This window comes from Zonotrichia leucophrys, chromosome 1A, assembly GCF_028769735.1.
Source record: "Zonotrichia leucophrys gambelii isolate GWCS_2022_RI chromosome 1A, RI_Zleu_2.0, whole genome shotgun sequence".
Taxonomy (NCBI): domain Eukaryota; kingdom Metazoa; phylum Chordata; class Aves; order Passeriformes; family Passerellidae; genus Zonotrichia; species Zonotrichia leucophrys.
The window spans coordinates 55,323,959-55,337,739 of record NC_088170.1 but is presented as its reverse complement, the minus strand read 5'-3'; the positions used below and the strand labels follow the sequence as shown (position 1 = coordinate 55,337,739).

General features: G+C 36.5%; 1 protein-coding gene across 8 annotated transcripts in view; it reads left to right on the top strand.

Moving 5' to 3' along the window:
• Positions 1–13,781, top strand: part of TAFA5 (TAFA chemokine like family member 5) — a 421,342-nt gene that overhangs the window by 326,700 nt on the left and 80,861 nt on the right. For 2 of the 8 annotated variants that reach the window (XM_064702792.1, XM_064702791.1), the window contains exon 5: positions 3,697–3,817. The exons of the other annotated variants lie outside the window; for them this stretch is intronic. In XM_064702792.1, the coding sequence (XP_064558862.1) occupies positions 3,697–3,723 (27 nt within the window). In that variant the 3' untranslated portion in view covers positions 3,724–3,817. The remainder of the gene's footprint in view (positions 1–3,696; positions 3,818–13,781) is intronic. 8 annotated transcript variants of the gene reach the window in all.

The window sequence follows — 13,781 nt, the reverse complement described above, 5'->3', positions numbered from 1 at the left end:
ATCTGAAGAAGTATAATAGAGCAATTTTCTGCTAACTCGCTAGGCCTCTTGAAATTATTTCCCGTCCTTATAATCTTTTTTTAGATTTACAGGGAGCTTGAGTATAATTTAAATAAGTGCAATTTCAAGAATATTTAGTCTTAAAAGTACTTATCAGTGAGGACTAAATTAATGCCCATCATCCCCTGCACAATTTCTCTGTCTGAGCAGGAGACAGACAGCAGTATAAAAACTCTTATTGTTTAGAATGCCTGTTTTTAAAAAATTATTGTTATTTCATTTTTTTTAAAGGAGATTTGATCATGCTTTATAAGACACCTACAAAACAAATTTTATGTCTTGTGATCACAGTTTTTATGCTTCTGTATTTATCAGATATGATACTCCTTATGGACAGGGCTATAAAACTTAACTCGTCTCTCAGGTTTTACTTAAATATAGTTTGCCTTTAGATCTTTTGCATTCAAGCTATGTAAATCTTTTGCATTCAAGTTATGTAAGAGAGGCATTAAAAAAAAAAAACAAAAAACAAGGGAAGGAAAAAGTTTTTAAACATTATTGCCAACATTCAAGGGCGAGGAGGTCTAATACCATAAGTTTGTCATACTTGGACTGTAGTCTTAAATCTTGTTAATTCATGGGTATTTTCTGTATCTGAGGTAAACGGAAAACCCTTGTACTATGACACATTGCCAGCTGTCATTTTTGCTCTTTATTTGATGTTTAATGCTAATGGCATGACTGAGTAATGCAAAGTAAGCAGAGGATCTATCCTTCAGTTTCTGTCTTTAATGAAGTGATTCAGATATGCTTTTAGATTAAACACCAGAAGCCTGATTCTGAACTCTTACTTGTCTCTATAGCTCTTTAATGCTATTGACATGAATGGAATGACTCATGAATTTGATTAATGTAAATGAAATCATAATCATGCCCCATCAGTAAAATTAAGACCACAGCAAGTGTAATATTGTAAAACAGACTCTCCCCACACAGATACATCATTGTCATTGGTAAGGAAAGATTTTGCCAGAGAGACAACTGTAGAACAGCTCTGAGCATAAGCCCTCATCTAACATCAAACAGTCTTCAACAGTTGGTATCACACATGCAGACACACAACAAACACACAGTACTTTCCAGTCAAGCCAGACTAGCAACTCAGAATGCTTACAGAAGCTCTGAATGCAGAAGGGGGAGAGGGAAAAAAAGAGAAGAAGAAAAACAAATGCAAAACCCTGCAATAAATTCTAGCCTATAGTACATTATTAGTTAAATATTAAGAATTTTTTTAAAAATGTTCTTTAGCTACTTAGTTGAAGAGTAAGCTTTGGACCATGGTAGTAGATTTGGGAACTGCTCCATGAAATTCATGACTGTGATTAAAAGAAAGAAAAAAATTCCAGCAGAAACACTAAGAGGCATTATTTACTGTAGCAATATTCTCAGCTCAATAGCTGCTAATGCAGTAACTGCTGTTTCTGCTCCTAATCAACACATGAGTTGCCATGCACTATCGTGCCATCATGGTATTTAAGAGTGGTAGGAAGGACATCTGGCTGGGAAGGGCCAGAAAAATGACCACGAGATAATATGGGGAAAAAAAATGTCCAGACATAGTGAATTAGTTACTGTATCCTGTTCTGAAGTAGAAATAATTTTTGACCACATCTCCAACAACAGCCAGATTAGGTCCTTCATTTTTTTAACTGTCAATTTTGTTAAAACACATTCATTAATCCAATTTCAGCAGCCCTTTCCTGCTGATATAGCTTGCATCTCAAAGATATTTTTGGTAGTAGTTATTGAGCTATCATACTGATAGTAGGTCGTACAGCAGAGATACCACTGATCAATGCTGACAGTAATTTGTCACCCATACTAAAGTCAGAACAGTGTTGAACTCTGATGGACTGAGACCAGCTGTTGTGATAATACCAGCTTTTCACATTGATTCCAGGAGGTTTTGGAGAAATGCAACCTTTTAAGTACTGGGTTTAGAAGCAGCATGTGGGAAGATAGGACTTGTAGAGATCTTATAGATGACATGAGCTCCCTTTTAAGTGAGAATATACTTTAGGACTCATAGTTAAATATGGTTCTTAAAAAGAAAGGAAGAAATAAGATTTGTTTTCTGTAGATGAGTTAAGCATTTAGTATTCTTTCTATGAGAATTCCAAGCAAATAGCAAGTGAACATATCCATCGCTGAAAAAAAAGTGCAATTTATGTAAAATGTTTGGAAAGGGCTGCTGCTTTTTACTTTATATTTTGTGTCAAAATTGTTTACACTTTCTATGCAGAGCCAGATTTTTCAACTGGCTGGCACTTTTTGTGATCACCTCTGGAAATAATGCAACCAAATCAGAATTCTCTCCTCACATGAGTAGCAGTGTTTTATATCCACTTTGTGCTCACTTTGCAAAGCTATAAATGACTACACAAGGTGCAAGGCAAAGGAAAATCAGACTCAAAGTGTACTCTAAATGGATCTGGATGTCACTTCTGCCCTGTTGTTCTTTCTACAAGGTGTGAATGAACCAAAGATTTTTCATCTGCTAAGAGGCTTTTGGAATTGAGGACCGACTGGGCTAACTGCCAATCTGTGTATTAAGAGGCTGACTGTCAATACAAGGAAACAATATGGCAGCTTGCAAAATAAGATAGCCAGAGAATACTACACAATTGTTAGCAATTTTAACATACTAAGTGCTTTCATATAACAAATGTCCTTAGAGTCACTCTGAAAATCTCCTGCCTTTAAAAATTTCTTCTCCTTTTTCTATCCTCGTTAATTTTTCAATTAATTACTAAAATTAAGCTATATGATTTTAAAAATATTTTATAGTTTTAATAGTGCCAGAAGATATGCCTCTTTTTTTAAATGAGTTGCTGAAGGGCCTTTCCATTTTATATTTCAAGTGTAAAACTTGCTTGTGTATAGATGAGAAGATGCAGAATGTATTGTTTTTACAGGGGAAATTAATTTTTAGCACCCAAGTGTAGATATGTTGTCAATGATCCATCGCTACCTAATTGTTACTTAATTAATTCCTTCTTCTACATAATGTGATTTCAATGCACGGAGCTTAACAGAACATTCATGCGCCAGTTCCTCGGCAGCTAACCTTTTAAACCTTTGTGGTTTTACTGCTAAATTAGCTGAAGTGGGAAATTAAGGAATATGGAGAAGCTAAGAGAGAGCTCACAGTGGATAAAAGGTGTAATTACTCTGACATGGAGCTCAGTGCTTAGCTAGTAAAATTTACTAAGGATCTAGCTCCACCAAGGGACCTGACTTTCTTAATAGAGTTTACTTACACACAGAGCAACTTATCATTAATATGAATGCCTCACCATTAATATAAATGACATGCTGGCTGGGTTGGAAAGGCAATTTGTTCCTTACCCTGAAAAATACAATACATATTTGTATTGGCTGTAATTTAAATCATAATTTTTTTCAGCAAAGCTTTATCATACATATATGTATGATTAAGGTAACTCAGATAAAATATACTGGTATGATTTTCAGCACTGACTTATGAGCAATGTGTTTTCACTCATATCATTACATTCAGGTAAAAAGAAGTATATATATATATAAATATATATGTATGCACATATAAATATACATATATATATATATATATATGTTACATATTTGTAACATACTTGAGAATTTACTTTTTTTTAGACTGAAGATCAGCTGGATATATCCTGAGGCCATGATCTAGTGGTCTGAGCTTGGGAACTGGGAGCCAGAAACTCCTGAGCTCTAATCCTGGCTCTGACAGTGACTACCTCTGTGGCCTTGGGTAAGTCACTGAACCTCTCTGCCTCAGTTTCCCCAGCAGTAGAAGTAAGATTAACAGTTCTTAGCTCCATAGGTCAGTGAATGTGGGAGTCCTGACTTAACATTTTAAGAGGCTTATCAGTTCAGATTAATTTAGAAATAAAAATATTGTTATGTATAAATGTCCTTATTGGTAATATTCCTGCTGTTGTTAGGTATTCACATAACACTGGTGTTCCTGTATTTAGCCTCACCTACATTCCAGCTCTGAGTCTTTCTAAATGTGCATTTCACATCTCCACAGCTCAGCTGATTTCATTTGGTTAAGCTGGTTTTGGAAGTATTTTGACATCCTGCCAGTTCTAGTTCTGTGTCATTCCAGGATACAATACCTACCAAAACAAGCTTTCAGGCAGCACCGGATTAAAGCAGTGAAATGTTGCATGCATGCCATGCCAAATTAATTTTCACCCCTCCCTTTTGTCAGAAGTGGTCAACTTATGAAACAGATACAATAATACCAATTCTTTACACGTCATAGCCATGTGCTTCAGTGTCCACTCTATAGATCTGTCAGCAATTCATCTGCTAAGCTCCTTCACTGTCCAAATTGTAACAGGAGCACTACATACGGACCAAGATTACAGAGGACACTTTTCCACGGCCTGGTTTATCCCTTCACTCCAAGCCAAGTATTAGCTTTTAGAAACAAGGCAGAAATTAGGATCCTGAATTTTTCATTGTTAATAGTCAATTGTTGGAGAATCAGGATCTTTGTCTGTATTTAACCTATGGGACTATCTTTGCTTCAAATCCCATGAGCTTACAAAATTTGAGTCGCTATTTCTTCTCTGTCTTTTCTGTGTCTCCCTCTTCATGATGGCATGCCTGCCACTGTCTTGTGAGAGATCTTAACAGCAGCTGAAAGGGCTCTCACAAACACACTTTTGTGGTGAAATAGATCATTAACTCTTTTGGGTCATGCTCAGATATACTCACTCTTAATTTCTAGTTGGTTGTCTAGAAATCTGGTTTAAGAAAACCTCTATTTTTATTTCCACAAAGAAATTGCATTCTTAAGTCCCTCTGACAGCCAGTTTTCTGAGCTCTGAGTCCATTGCTTCACCAAGCATTATGCATCACAAAGTCCTTTAAAACTAATTCACGTCTCAGCGGTGTGCTTCTGAAATTGATATTTGATTAAGATTTTCTGAGACCACACCACATAACTGGAAGTTAGCCTGAAATAACTTATGTATGTTAAAACATTGATGTGTTCTACTTTTCATATATACACACCGAACAGAGAAAGGGTAGAACATGAACACTTTCTGCAGAACAACTATGGCAGATCTTGTTGAGATCAAAAAGTTATGATATCTGTATCTGTTACTGTACATATGAACTGGCAGAACTAGGTTACTTTTAATTAGCATCTCGTTCTAATGCAACAGCATATCTATAGAATCAGTCCTAGTCATTGTACAGTGCTTTAACTGAGCCTTTAAATAGTTTTGTATTAATTTGATGTTCTTAGTAGTACTAACATAAATTATGAGAGAAAAATATCAGTTCTTTACATGTTATAAACACATGCTTCAATGGCCACTCTATAGATGTGTGCCACAAGGCCTAGATTCAACCTATTTATTTCCTTGGCTTACAAGATATTTTAATGCTTTGAGGAGTTTCCATTATTCTCATTGTTTACAAAAGGTATCCCAATCTGCAAATGTGTCATCATTGACAGTGTTGGAAATAGATTCTTTGCTGTTAATATCCAAGAAAGGTATTGTGGGAATTGGATGTTGTAATTCTCAGAAAAGTTAAATATCATGTTTCTAATTCTTGCGTTAGAGAAGAATAACCCCTTTAGACAATTTACAAGCACAGCGGTAGGATGCTTTTGTGGCCCCATGTCTTAAGGACTACATGCCCAAAGAAATCTAAATAGAAATAAAATCCTCATGAAGCTGAAGCATTTCATGAAGGGGCTGTACTATTCCTTCAAAATACACAGGTTTTCTTGCATGTTAGTAATGCTTCAGCTAGTACAGTCTTTTCAAAGCTGTGCACTTCTTTGTCATACCAATGTTGAAACCTCCACATTCTATTCTCTGTTATCCTTATCAAAATACACTTCTTCACGTCAAATAAGTAATCTTCAAGTCCTAAGCCAAAATGCTAGCAAAGATTTTGTGATTCTTGTAGACTTTAGGTTGAAAGGAGCTGTCAAATACTTAAAGAACTACCTTAAAGAGATTAACCGCCTTCCTCTGTCATGAATGCTGAATACTGGTTCTGTTGATATTCACTGATCCACACTGCTTGAAAAGAGACCAAAATTTGTGCCAAAAATGACTTGTAGTAAAATGGCATGCAAAGTGAAATCATAATTTGTTAACATCTCAAATAAATAATTGGAAGAAATTAGGTAAACTCAAGTTTTGTTCTTCACTTTTAGAATATGTATTTTCAGATTTTAATGAAATATAGTATACTAATTTCTTTTGTCTATTTAAAGTTACAGAAAATATGAATGCTCACTTCTGCATGGGCTATTTCAAAGATATTGCAATTATTGTGCAAATAAATAAACAATTTTTAGAAAGATAAGAATTTTAGACATATATTTTTCTTCATGTTTCCTATTACTTATCTCATATTCATATTGGGTTTTCTAGCATTCAGTCCAACTTTACTATGCTAACTTTGAGACAAGCCAGCTTTAGATTCAGTGAGGTAAATCTAGTTTCTGATTAAAGCTTATGAACTTTGGCTTTTCTTTGTTATATAGATTAATCAATATTTGAAAGCAGTTACTGCACTGTAAAATGAGCTATGTTTTGATCAGTTTGAGGTCTGAACTGTCAGTTTGAGGAAGTAAACAAAAGCTGTTTCTACCCAAGGCAATAATAGTAATTTTCAATAATCTATCTAATGGGTTTGAGCAAACACCAATCAAAGCCTTTGGGTTTTTTTTTTTCCTATACTTTGAAATCAGAAGTCTGAAATGTAAATAAAACCACATCTGTAACTTGGCAAGTTCATTGACTACTATATGATTGTATGAATGCACACAATAAATTGCGAATGTATTGTGAATTGAAAGAAGATTCAAGTGTTCAGAGGCTTTAAAAGCTGCATTTTAAGGAATTTCTAAATTGTTAAATTGGTCCTGATAAACAGAATTTAATCTGATAAACAGAAAAAACTGTCATTTTAAATTCTTTCTAAATTGGATCCTTTTCCAAGACACCAGTAAAAATTATGTTTTTATATGGGGCTAGGATTCTCTTTCATCTTCCCAAAATAAAAAAAAAAATAGCCTAAATTTAAAAATGCAAGGCTTGGGGCATAAAAATTTCACACCTATATTGGATGGTTCAGGCATCTACCTGGAAAATTTGCAGGCCCATCAAAGAGTGTATGTGAATACACTGATACTATTTTTTTTTATTATTGTTTAACACCCTGGTCACCATTTCCATTTAAATAAACCTTTCCAAATACTGAAATAGCATGGTAACTGGTCTAAGAAATAAGCATGTTAAGAATTAGTACTGAGATGGACTAAAAGCATCAGATAAACCAAATCCCTATCAATAATGGTAACACTGGGGCTTTTTGTGTTTTGACAATTCTAAGCAAAACAGACATTCTAATTATGATTTAGTTTTTCTCAGTTTATCATTTTAGTGCCTTCAGGTACTTAAGGGTATTGATGGCCTCTTGCACAGAGTGTGCATCTGTAAGATAGAACCTACAGACCACTGCCTTTGTGGGGTGTCAGCTGGAAGTCAGGCAGAAGGTGCTGCTTCATTTACGGTCTGTGTTAAGCAACTAAATATCACTCCTCATCTGCTAGATCAGATAATTTGAGACAGTGCTGTCTGCTCCTACCATGTATGCTTCATGATAGATTGATATTGTCTGAAGCTACTGATTTCTTGCATGAATATGGAAAAAATCAATTTTCATTTAATAAGTGACTGCAAAGAGAGACTATCTGAGGAAACAAATGTAGAGATTACTTGTGCAATTTCTTGCATTAAGTAGCACAATGCACTGTAAAAAGGGATTCAATAGATGCTGAGTGCCATGTGTTTGAGCCAAAGGGGACTACAGGATATATTGCACGTGTGGAAGAAAAAAAGATTTGATAATGCAAACAAGGAAGAAAGCTGGAAAGAGTAGCGCAGAACTTGGTATATAGTTTAAAACATTTTTTTTGTGGGCATGTAATGTAAACTTATGAAGGCTGGAAACTGGTATGTGATATCAATACCAAGAATTTAAAATGCTAAAATTCTTACACACCCTTTTTGCACAATGAAAATGTTCATGACACAAGTGTTAGAAACTGAAGTTGTTGCACATGTATATCCATTTTGGAACATTTCCTTTTTTAAGAGTGGCCATGAAGATTTCTGTTAAGTCATGCAAAGCAAGCTAGATTTCTTGGACTGAAAAAAACGAGCAGTGAATAAAGAAAATGAAAAAAATGTTTTAGCTCAGGGATTTTTATAATAACATTTGACACATTATTTCTTAAAACCATACTTGAAAATTAATTCAGAAAGGCCTGTCATATTGAAAACTGTCATTTCAACAAGATACTGATGAAGGACCTGTGAACAGTGCATAATAACACTTAACAGGAGTGTATTGATCTAGGTCGAGGTGGCCCAGGAACTGACAGACTTGTGAAAAGTCTAACACTACTTTATTAAGAATGGTTTCAAAGGCATAAAAAGTATTAAGCTGTTAAGTGTTATTGAAAATCTGTGAAAGGTAGACACAGACCAGACATTTCTATTTTTTAATATTCCCCTGCTATATTTTCATTAACCATTTGGAATAGAAATATTCAGTAACATTATGTCTGCACATAAGTTTCTTTACCTTGGAGGCAGACCTTAAGGATAAAGTTGCCATTTTTTTGTTCTAGTTAGCTCCTGCCTATGAGGAGTTTTCAGCTGTTTGTTTTCAACTACTCCTCCTGGCTACTTGCATATGAGCGTGCAGGGATGTGCAGAACAACAATTCAGTTTACATTGTCATGGGAAAGTGATAACCCAAAGCTTGAGCTATTCCTGTTTTTCATTAGATCTTATCAATCTCATTACATAGATGAAACAAGAGGTTGGAAGTGAGTAAAACTGGCTGATCCTTGATCCAATTAAAGCCAGGCAAGGGTGGGACAGTAAAATCAATCAGCCATATATATCATAAGACCTTTTCTTTTGACTGACAGTGCAGCTTTATGGTACTCTAAACCAATCTAAAGCCAGACTGTCCCATTCCTATTCTCCCACTTCACTCTGTCTGTATATGTCTGACCTCTGTTTTGGCCAGGCACTAAGTGCTTGTGGAAGTGTTTGGGATGCCAAAATAGGCATTGTTTTTTGCCAGGTTAGTTTTCAGCCACATCAGTTTCTGATTGCAATACTGCAGATTAAATTATTCTAGGCCAAAATCTATGGAGTCTGTCTGTCTTTATTAAATGGTTCCAATGCCTTTGGGCCATCAACAATTGCTGATGGACACCTTGTTAGCTTTTTTTCAGCCAACCCTGCTATTCTTCCCCATTTGCACTTACCAAAGAGTTCTAAAGTTGCCTCTGAAGTAAAGACAAAGTGCATTAAATTCATCAGTCATGTGAAATACACCAGTGTACCATGTCCTAAAGTCCGTGTCCTAATCTGTGGAGGATGTTGTACTTTTCTGAACTAGAGCTTTTCAAGGTAGCATCTCTGTTTTCTAATGCATTTACTTTTTTTTTGTTTTGCTTGAATTTCTTTCCTCTTTTATTATTTTCTTTTTTGTTCCTACCTCTTTTCCTTTTTCTTCATGAAGTCCTGAGAATTTTCCCTTACAGAACAATTCTTAGAATTGTTCTAGCCACAGAAGAAAGACACATTTTGCAGTGTGGCAATGTCAAATGTGTAAACAGCAAAACAAAGTTGTCAGGGCTATGGGAAGACTGATACTTAGTTCTTATAATAGTAGAGGTAGCATGTGAAAGATCAGGTACAAGCCAATTACTGTATTTTTCACAAAGACATGAGCAAATGTGGCCAACTTTACTATCCAGTCAGAACAGTGGGTACCTATCCAGACGTCCACCAGGACACAGAAATTTCTGTACCCAGTGCCTTTGCAGTCAGATTAGGGATCTCCAGAAGAAAATTAAATCTTTTCAAACTGTTTTTTATCCCATGTCAATATAAAAATGTATCTATATTTCATGGAGAGAGGTCTGTATCTTCTGTTCTTTCCCCTGATGACTGTCAGCTATTGAGTTTGAACAATATCTCCTCAGATCTCCATGTGACTTCAGGTTTTCTGCATCGTGCTTTAGTTTTTGAAAAGGGACTGATAAAATGTTCTGATTTGAGATATTTGCCTGGTGATCATGGCATTTTCCTGGAATGCAGGAATAGGAGATTCAACCACCCTTGTCATAAATAGGTCTAGATGCATCCCAGATGATTGGCCTACCTACTAGACTGATATGCAAATGATGGATTGTCCTATTGTCATCATCCTTGCTTGAGGTACTGCCAGATCTTCCCTGATTGATCCTGGTGATTTAGCCAGACTTCATATTCTTGTCTGCCTAAACCTGAAAAATAGTAGAGGGGCCTCAGTATAGAATGTGAATGAACTTTTTTTATTTAATACTAGCTTCAGACAGATCTAATAAATGTAAATTCTAAAAGACATGCAAATTAAAAGATTGAATTTGGAAAGTTTAGATGCTTATCATGTAACCTTTTAGGTGGCTTGCCTTTTCCTTTCATGTTACTTGCTAAGTGATCATGGTGATCATTGCAGAATTTTCTACTGACTTTTGAAATTTTTTCATAGTAAGTTGCTATTTGTAGAAAAATAAGAACTTGGAGCCATTAAGGAATCTGAACAGAGGCTGTGGGTACCTTGGCTATTGCAGGCAATCCAGAGGAACAGATTTACCCATATAGTGCTGAGGTAAACATGTTCAGTGGAGGCTGGGGGAGCGATGGAAAATGCACTTGAGGGAGGAAACTTCCAGACATTTAGGTTTGATGCCTAGCTTTATTTTTATAGTCACATTTTATGTCTTTATATTTAAATCAAATCATCCCATTACTCTCATTCCAGAAGACAATTTGACACCAACAGCAGCACTGTTTTTGCCTCCATTTCATTAAGTGCATACTTGCACTTAATCATCTGATTTTCAGCAGGCTTTGTTATGTTAAATATCATACCTTTCATCTTTGTTTTTCCTTTGTGAACTGCTGTTTTCTCTTTTGTCTTATTCTTGACGTAACTAACTCTGCTGAAATAAATGGTATGACTTGAAGAATAAATGTGTGTTTATATAATAATGTTAGATAGAAGGTCCTCCAATTACAGTGTGAATGCTTTCTCAAATGTCTGTGTTTCATTGGTAATCTCTTAGTCCTTCTTATAATAAATGATAAAAAATATAAGACCACTGGCAGATGTTAAAATCAAATCAAGAATTCTTTGCTAGAATACTATGCAGCTGTTCTGCTCAAGGAAGTGTGAAAATGTCTCTACCTGCATTGCTGAAATAGTCATAGTGTCCTCATTGTGTAGTCATCAGGCTCTTACAAGAGCAATGTATATACTTAGTAATGTAGGAATCCACTCCCATTCTATCCTCTAGAAGTCATATTTTATTTTTCATTTAGGAACATCAAAATTGAACTGGGTCAAAACATCTGCTTACAGTGCCAAGCTTTTATTTATTTTTGATTCTAACACTAACAAAGGAATAGCTGTCTTTTAATGGTGAACTGCTGTATTGCACAAAATGTGAACTTGAAGGAAAAAAAGGGTACTGAAAAAATCACATTCTCTGCAATATAAACATTTAATGAAAGCCAGAAATGCATGATTTTATAATACATTTTTATTTTAAATGCTTCAAATTAATGAATTTTAAAATGAAACAAATTTTGAAGCATCTCCTAAAGTGTTGCAGATGTTGTTGACAAAGCAGTCTGTATTTGAGTACTATTCCTGTTGAAAGATACAGTACTGAGCACATTTGTCAGCTCTTCACAAAATTATTGGAATACAGGGAATTTGCATAGACATAACACAATTTTTTAAAGGAAAACAAAAAATATCATGCACAAAACATCTGCCATATAAATGTCTGTATACATGCAGACTTGTGCCATGAAACTGAACATTGCATAAAAATTTGGCACCATAGCTTAGAAGAGGATTGTAGCTAGGTTGTAAAGAGTGAAATATCTGCACAGCAGGGTTTATATGGCTTTTCAAGGAAATCTTCATTAAAGTATTATTCATCTTAACCAAAATCTGAATAAAACAGCAAAAAAGATCTAAACAAAAAATAAGGGAAAAAAAAAAAAAAAACAAACAGAAACCAACCAACCAAAATGCCCCAAAAAATGAACCAACCAAAAAAAAAAAAAAAAAAAAAAAAAAAAAACCACAAAAACCAAAACCAACAGAGCCACACTTATTTGCATGCCGGGGAAATTAAGGATAACAGAAGGGCCTCTATAGATATGTTGCAAGCAAGACAAAGACTAGGGATAAATGTGGGCCCTCTCCAGAAAAAAATGAGAGACTTCACTACCCTGGAAAAAGAGAGTGCTGAGTTTCTCAATGACTTCTGTGCCTCAGTCTTCAACAGCAAGTGCTCCAGTCATGCCACCCAACTTGAAAAAGGCAAGTGCAGAGACTGGGAGAATGAAGGCCCTCTGTAAGAGAAGGCCGGGTTCAATAGCATCCAAGGCACCTGAATGTGCACAATTCCGTGGAACCTGATGAGATTTGTCTGTGTGTCCTGAGGGAGCTGGCAGACAAAGCTGTAAAGCCACTATCCATCATTGTTGAAAAAATTGTGGCAGTCAGGTGAAGTCCATGATGACCAAAAAAGGGAAGTATAAGCCCCATTTTTAAAATGGGAAAATCAAAAGAGCTGGGGAACTACAGAGCAGTCAGTCTCACCTCTGTGCCAGGCAAGATCATGGAGCAGATTCTCCTGGAAACTGCTGAGGCTCATGGAAGGCAAAGATGTGACTGGTAAGAGCCAACATGGCTTTACAAAGGGAAAATCATGCCTGCCAACCCTGGTGATCTTCTATGACGGGGCTACTGCACTGGGGGATAGGGGCAGAACAACTGACATCATCTACCTGGACTTAAGCAAAGGCTTTGACACTGTGCCATGTGACATCCTTGTCTCCAAACTGAACAGACGTGGATTTGATGGATGGACCATGCACAGGATAAAGAACTGGCTGGAGGGCTGCATGCAGAAAGTTGTGGCCAGGGGCTCATTGTCCACATGTCAAGTGATGCCCTCAGGGGTCACAACTGCAACCAATGCTGTTCAACACCCTTGTTTTGGTTATGGACAGTGGGATCAAGTGCACCCTTGGTAAATCTGCTGTTGACACCAAGCTCTGTGGGGCAGTCACACTGGAGGAAGGGGATAGTGCGATCCAGAGGGATCTGGACAGGCTTGAGAAGTGGGCCTGTGTAAACATCATGAAGGTCAACAAACCCAAGTGCAAGATCCTACACCTGGGTTGGAGCAGTCCTAGGCACAAACACAGTCTGGTTGAAGGAGTCGTTGAAAGCAGGCCTGCAGAGAAAGAATTGGGGGTGTTGGTTGATGGGAAACTCAACATGAGCCAGCAATGTGCGCTCGCAGTCCAGAGAGCCAGTCTGGTCTGCATCAAAAGGAGCATGGCCAGCAGGTCAAAGGAGGTGATTGTCCCCCTGTGCTCTTCTCTTGTGAGACCTGAATTGCTGCATGCAGCTCTGGTGTCCCCAACATAAGAACTGTTGTAGCAAGTCCAGAAGAGAGGCACAAAACTGATAAGAGGATTGGAGCACCTCTCTTACAAAGGCTGAAAAAGCTGAGGCTGTTCAGGCTGGAGAAGTTTGTGTGAATGCCTCATAGGATCTGTCCAGTATTAGAAAGG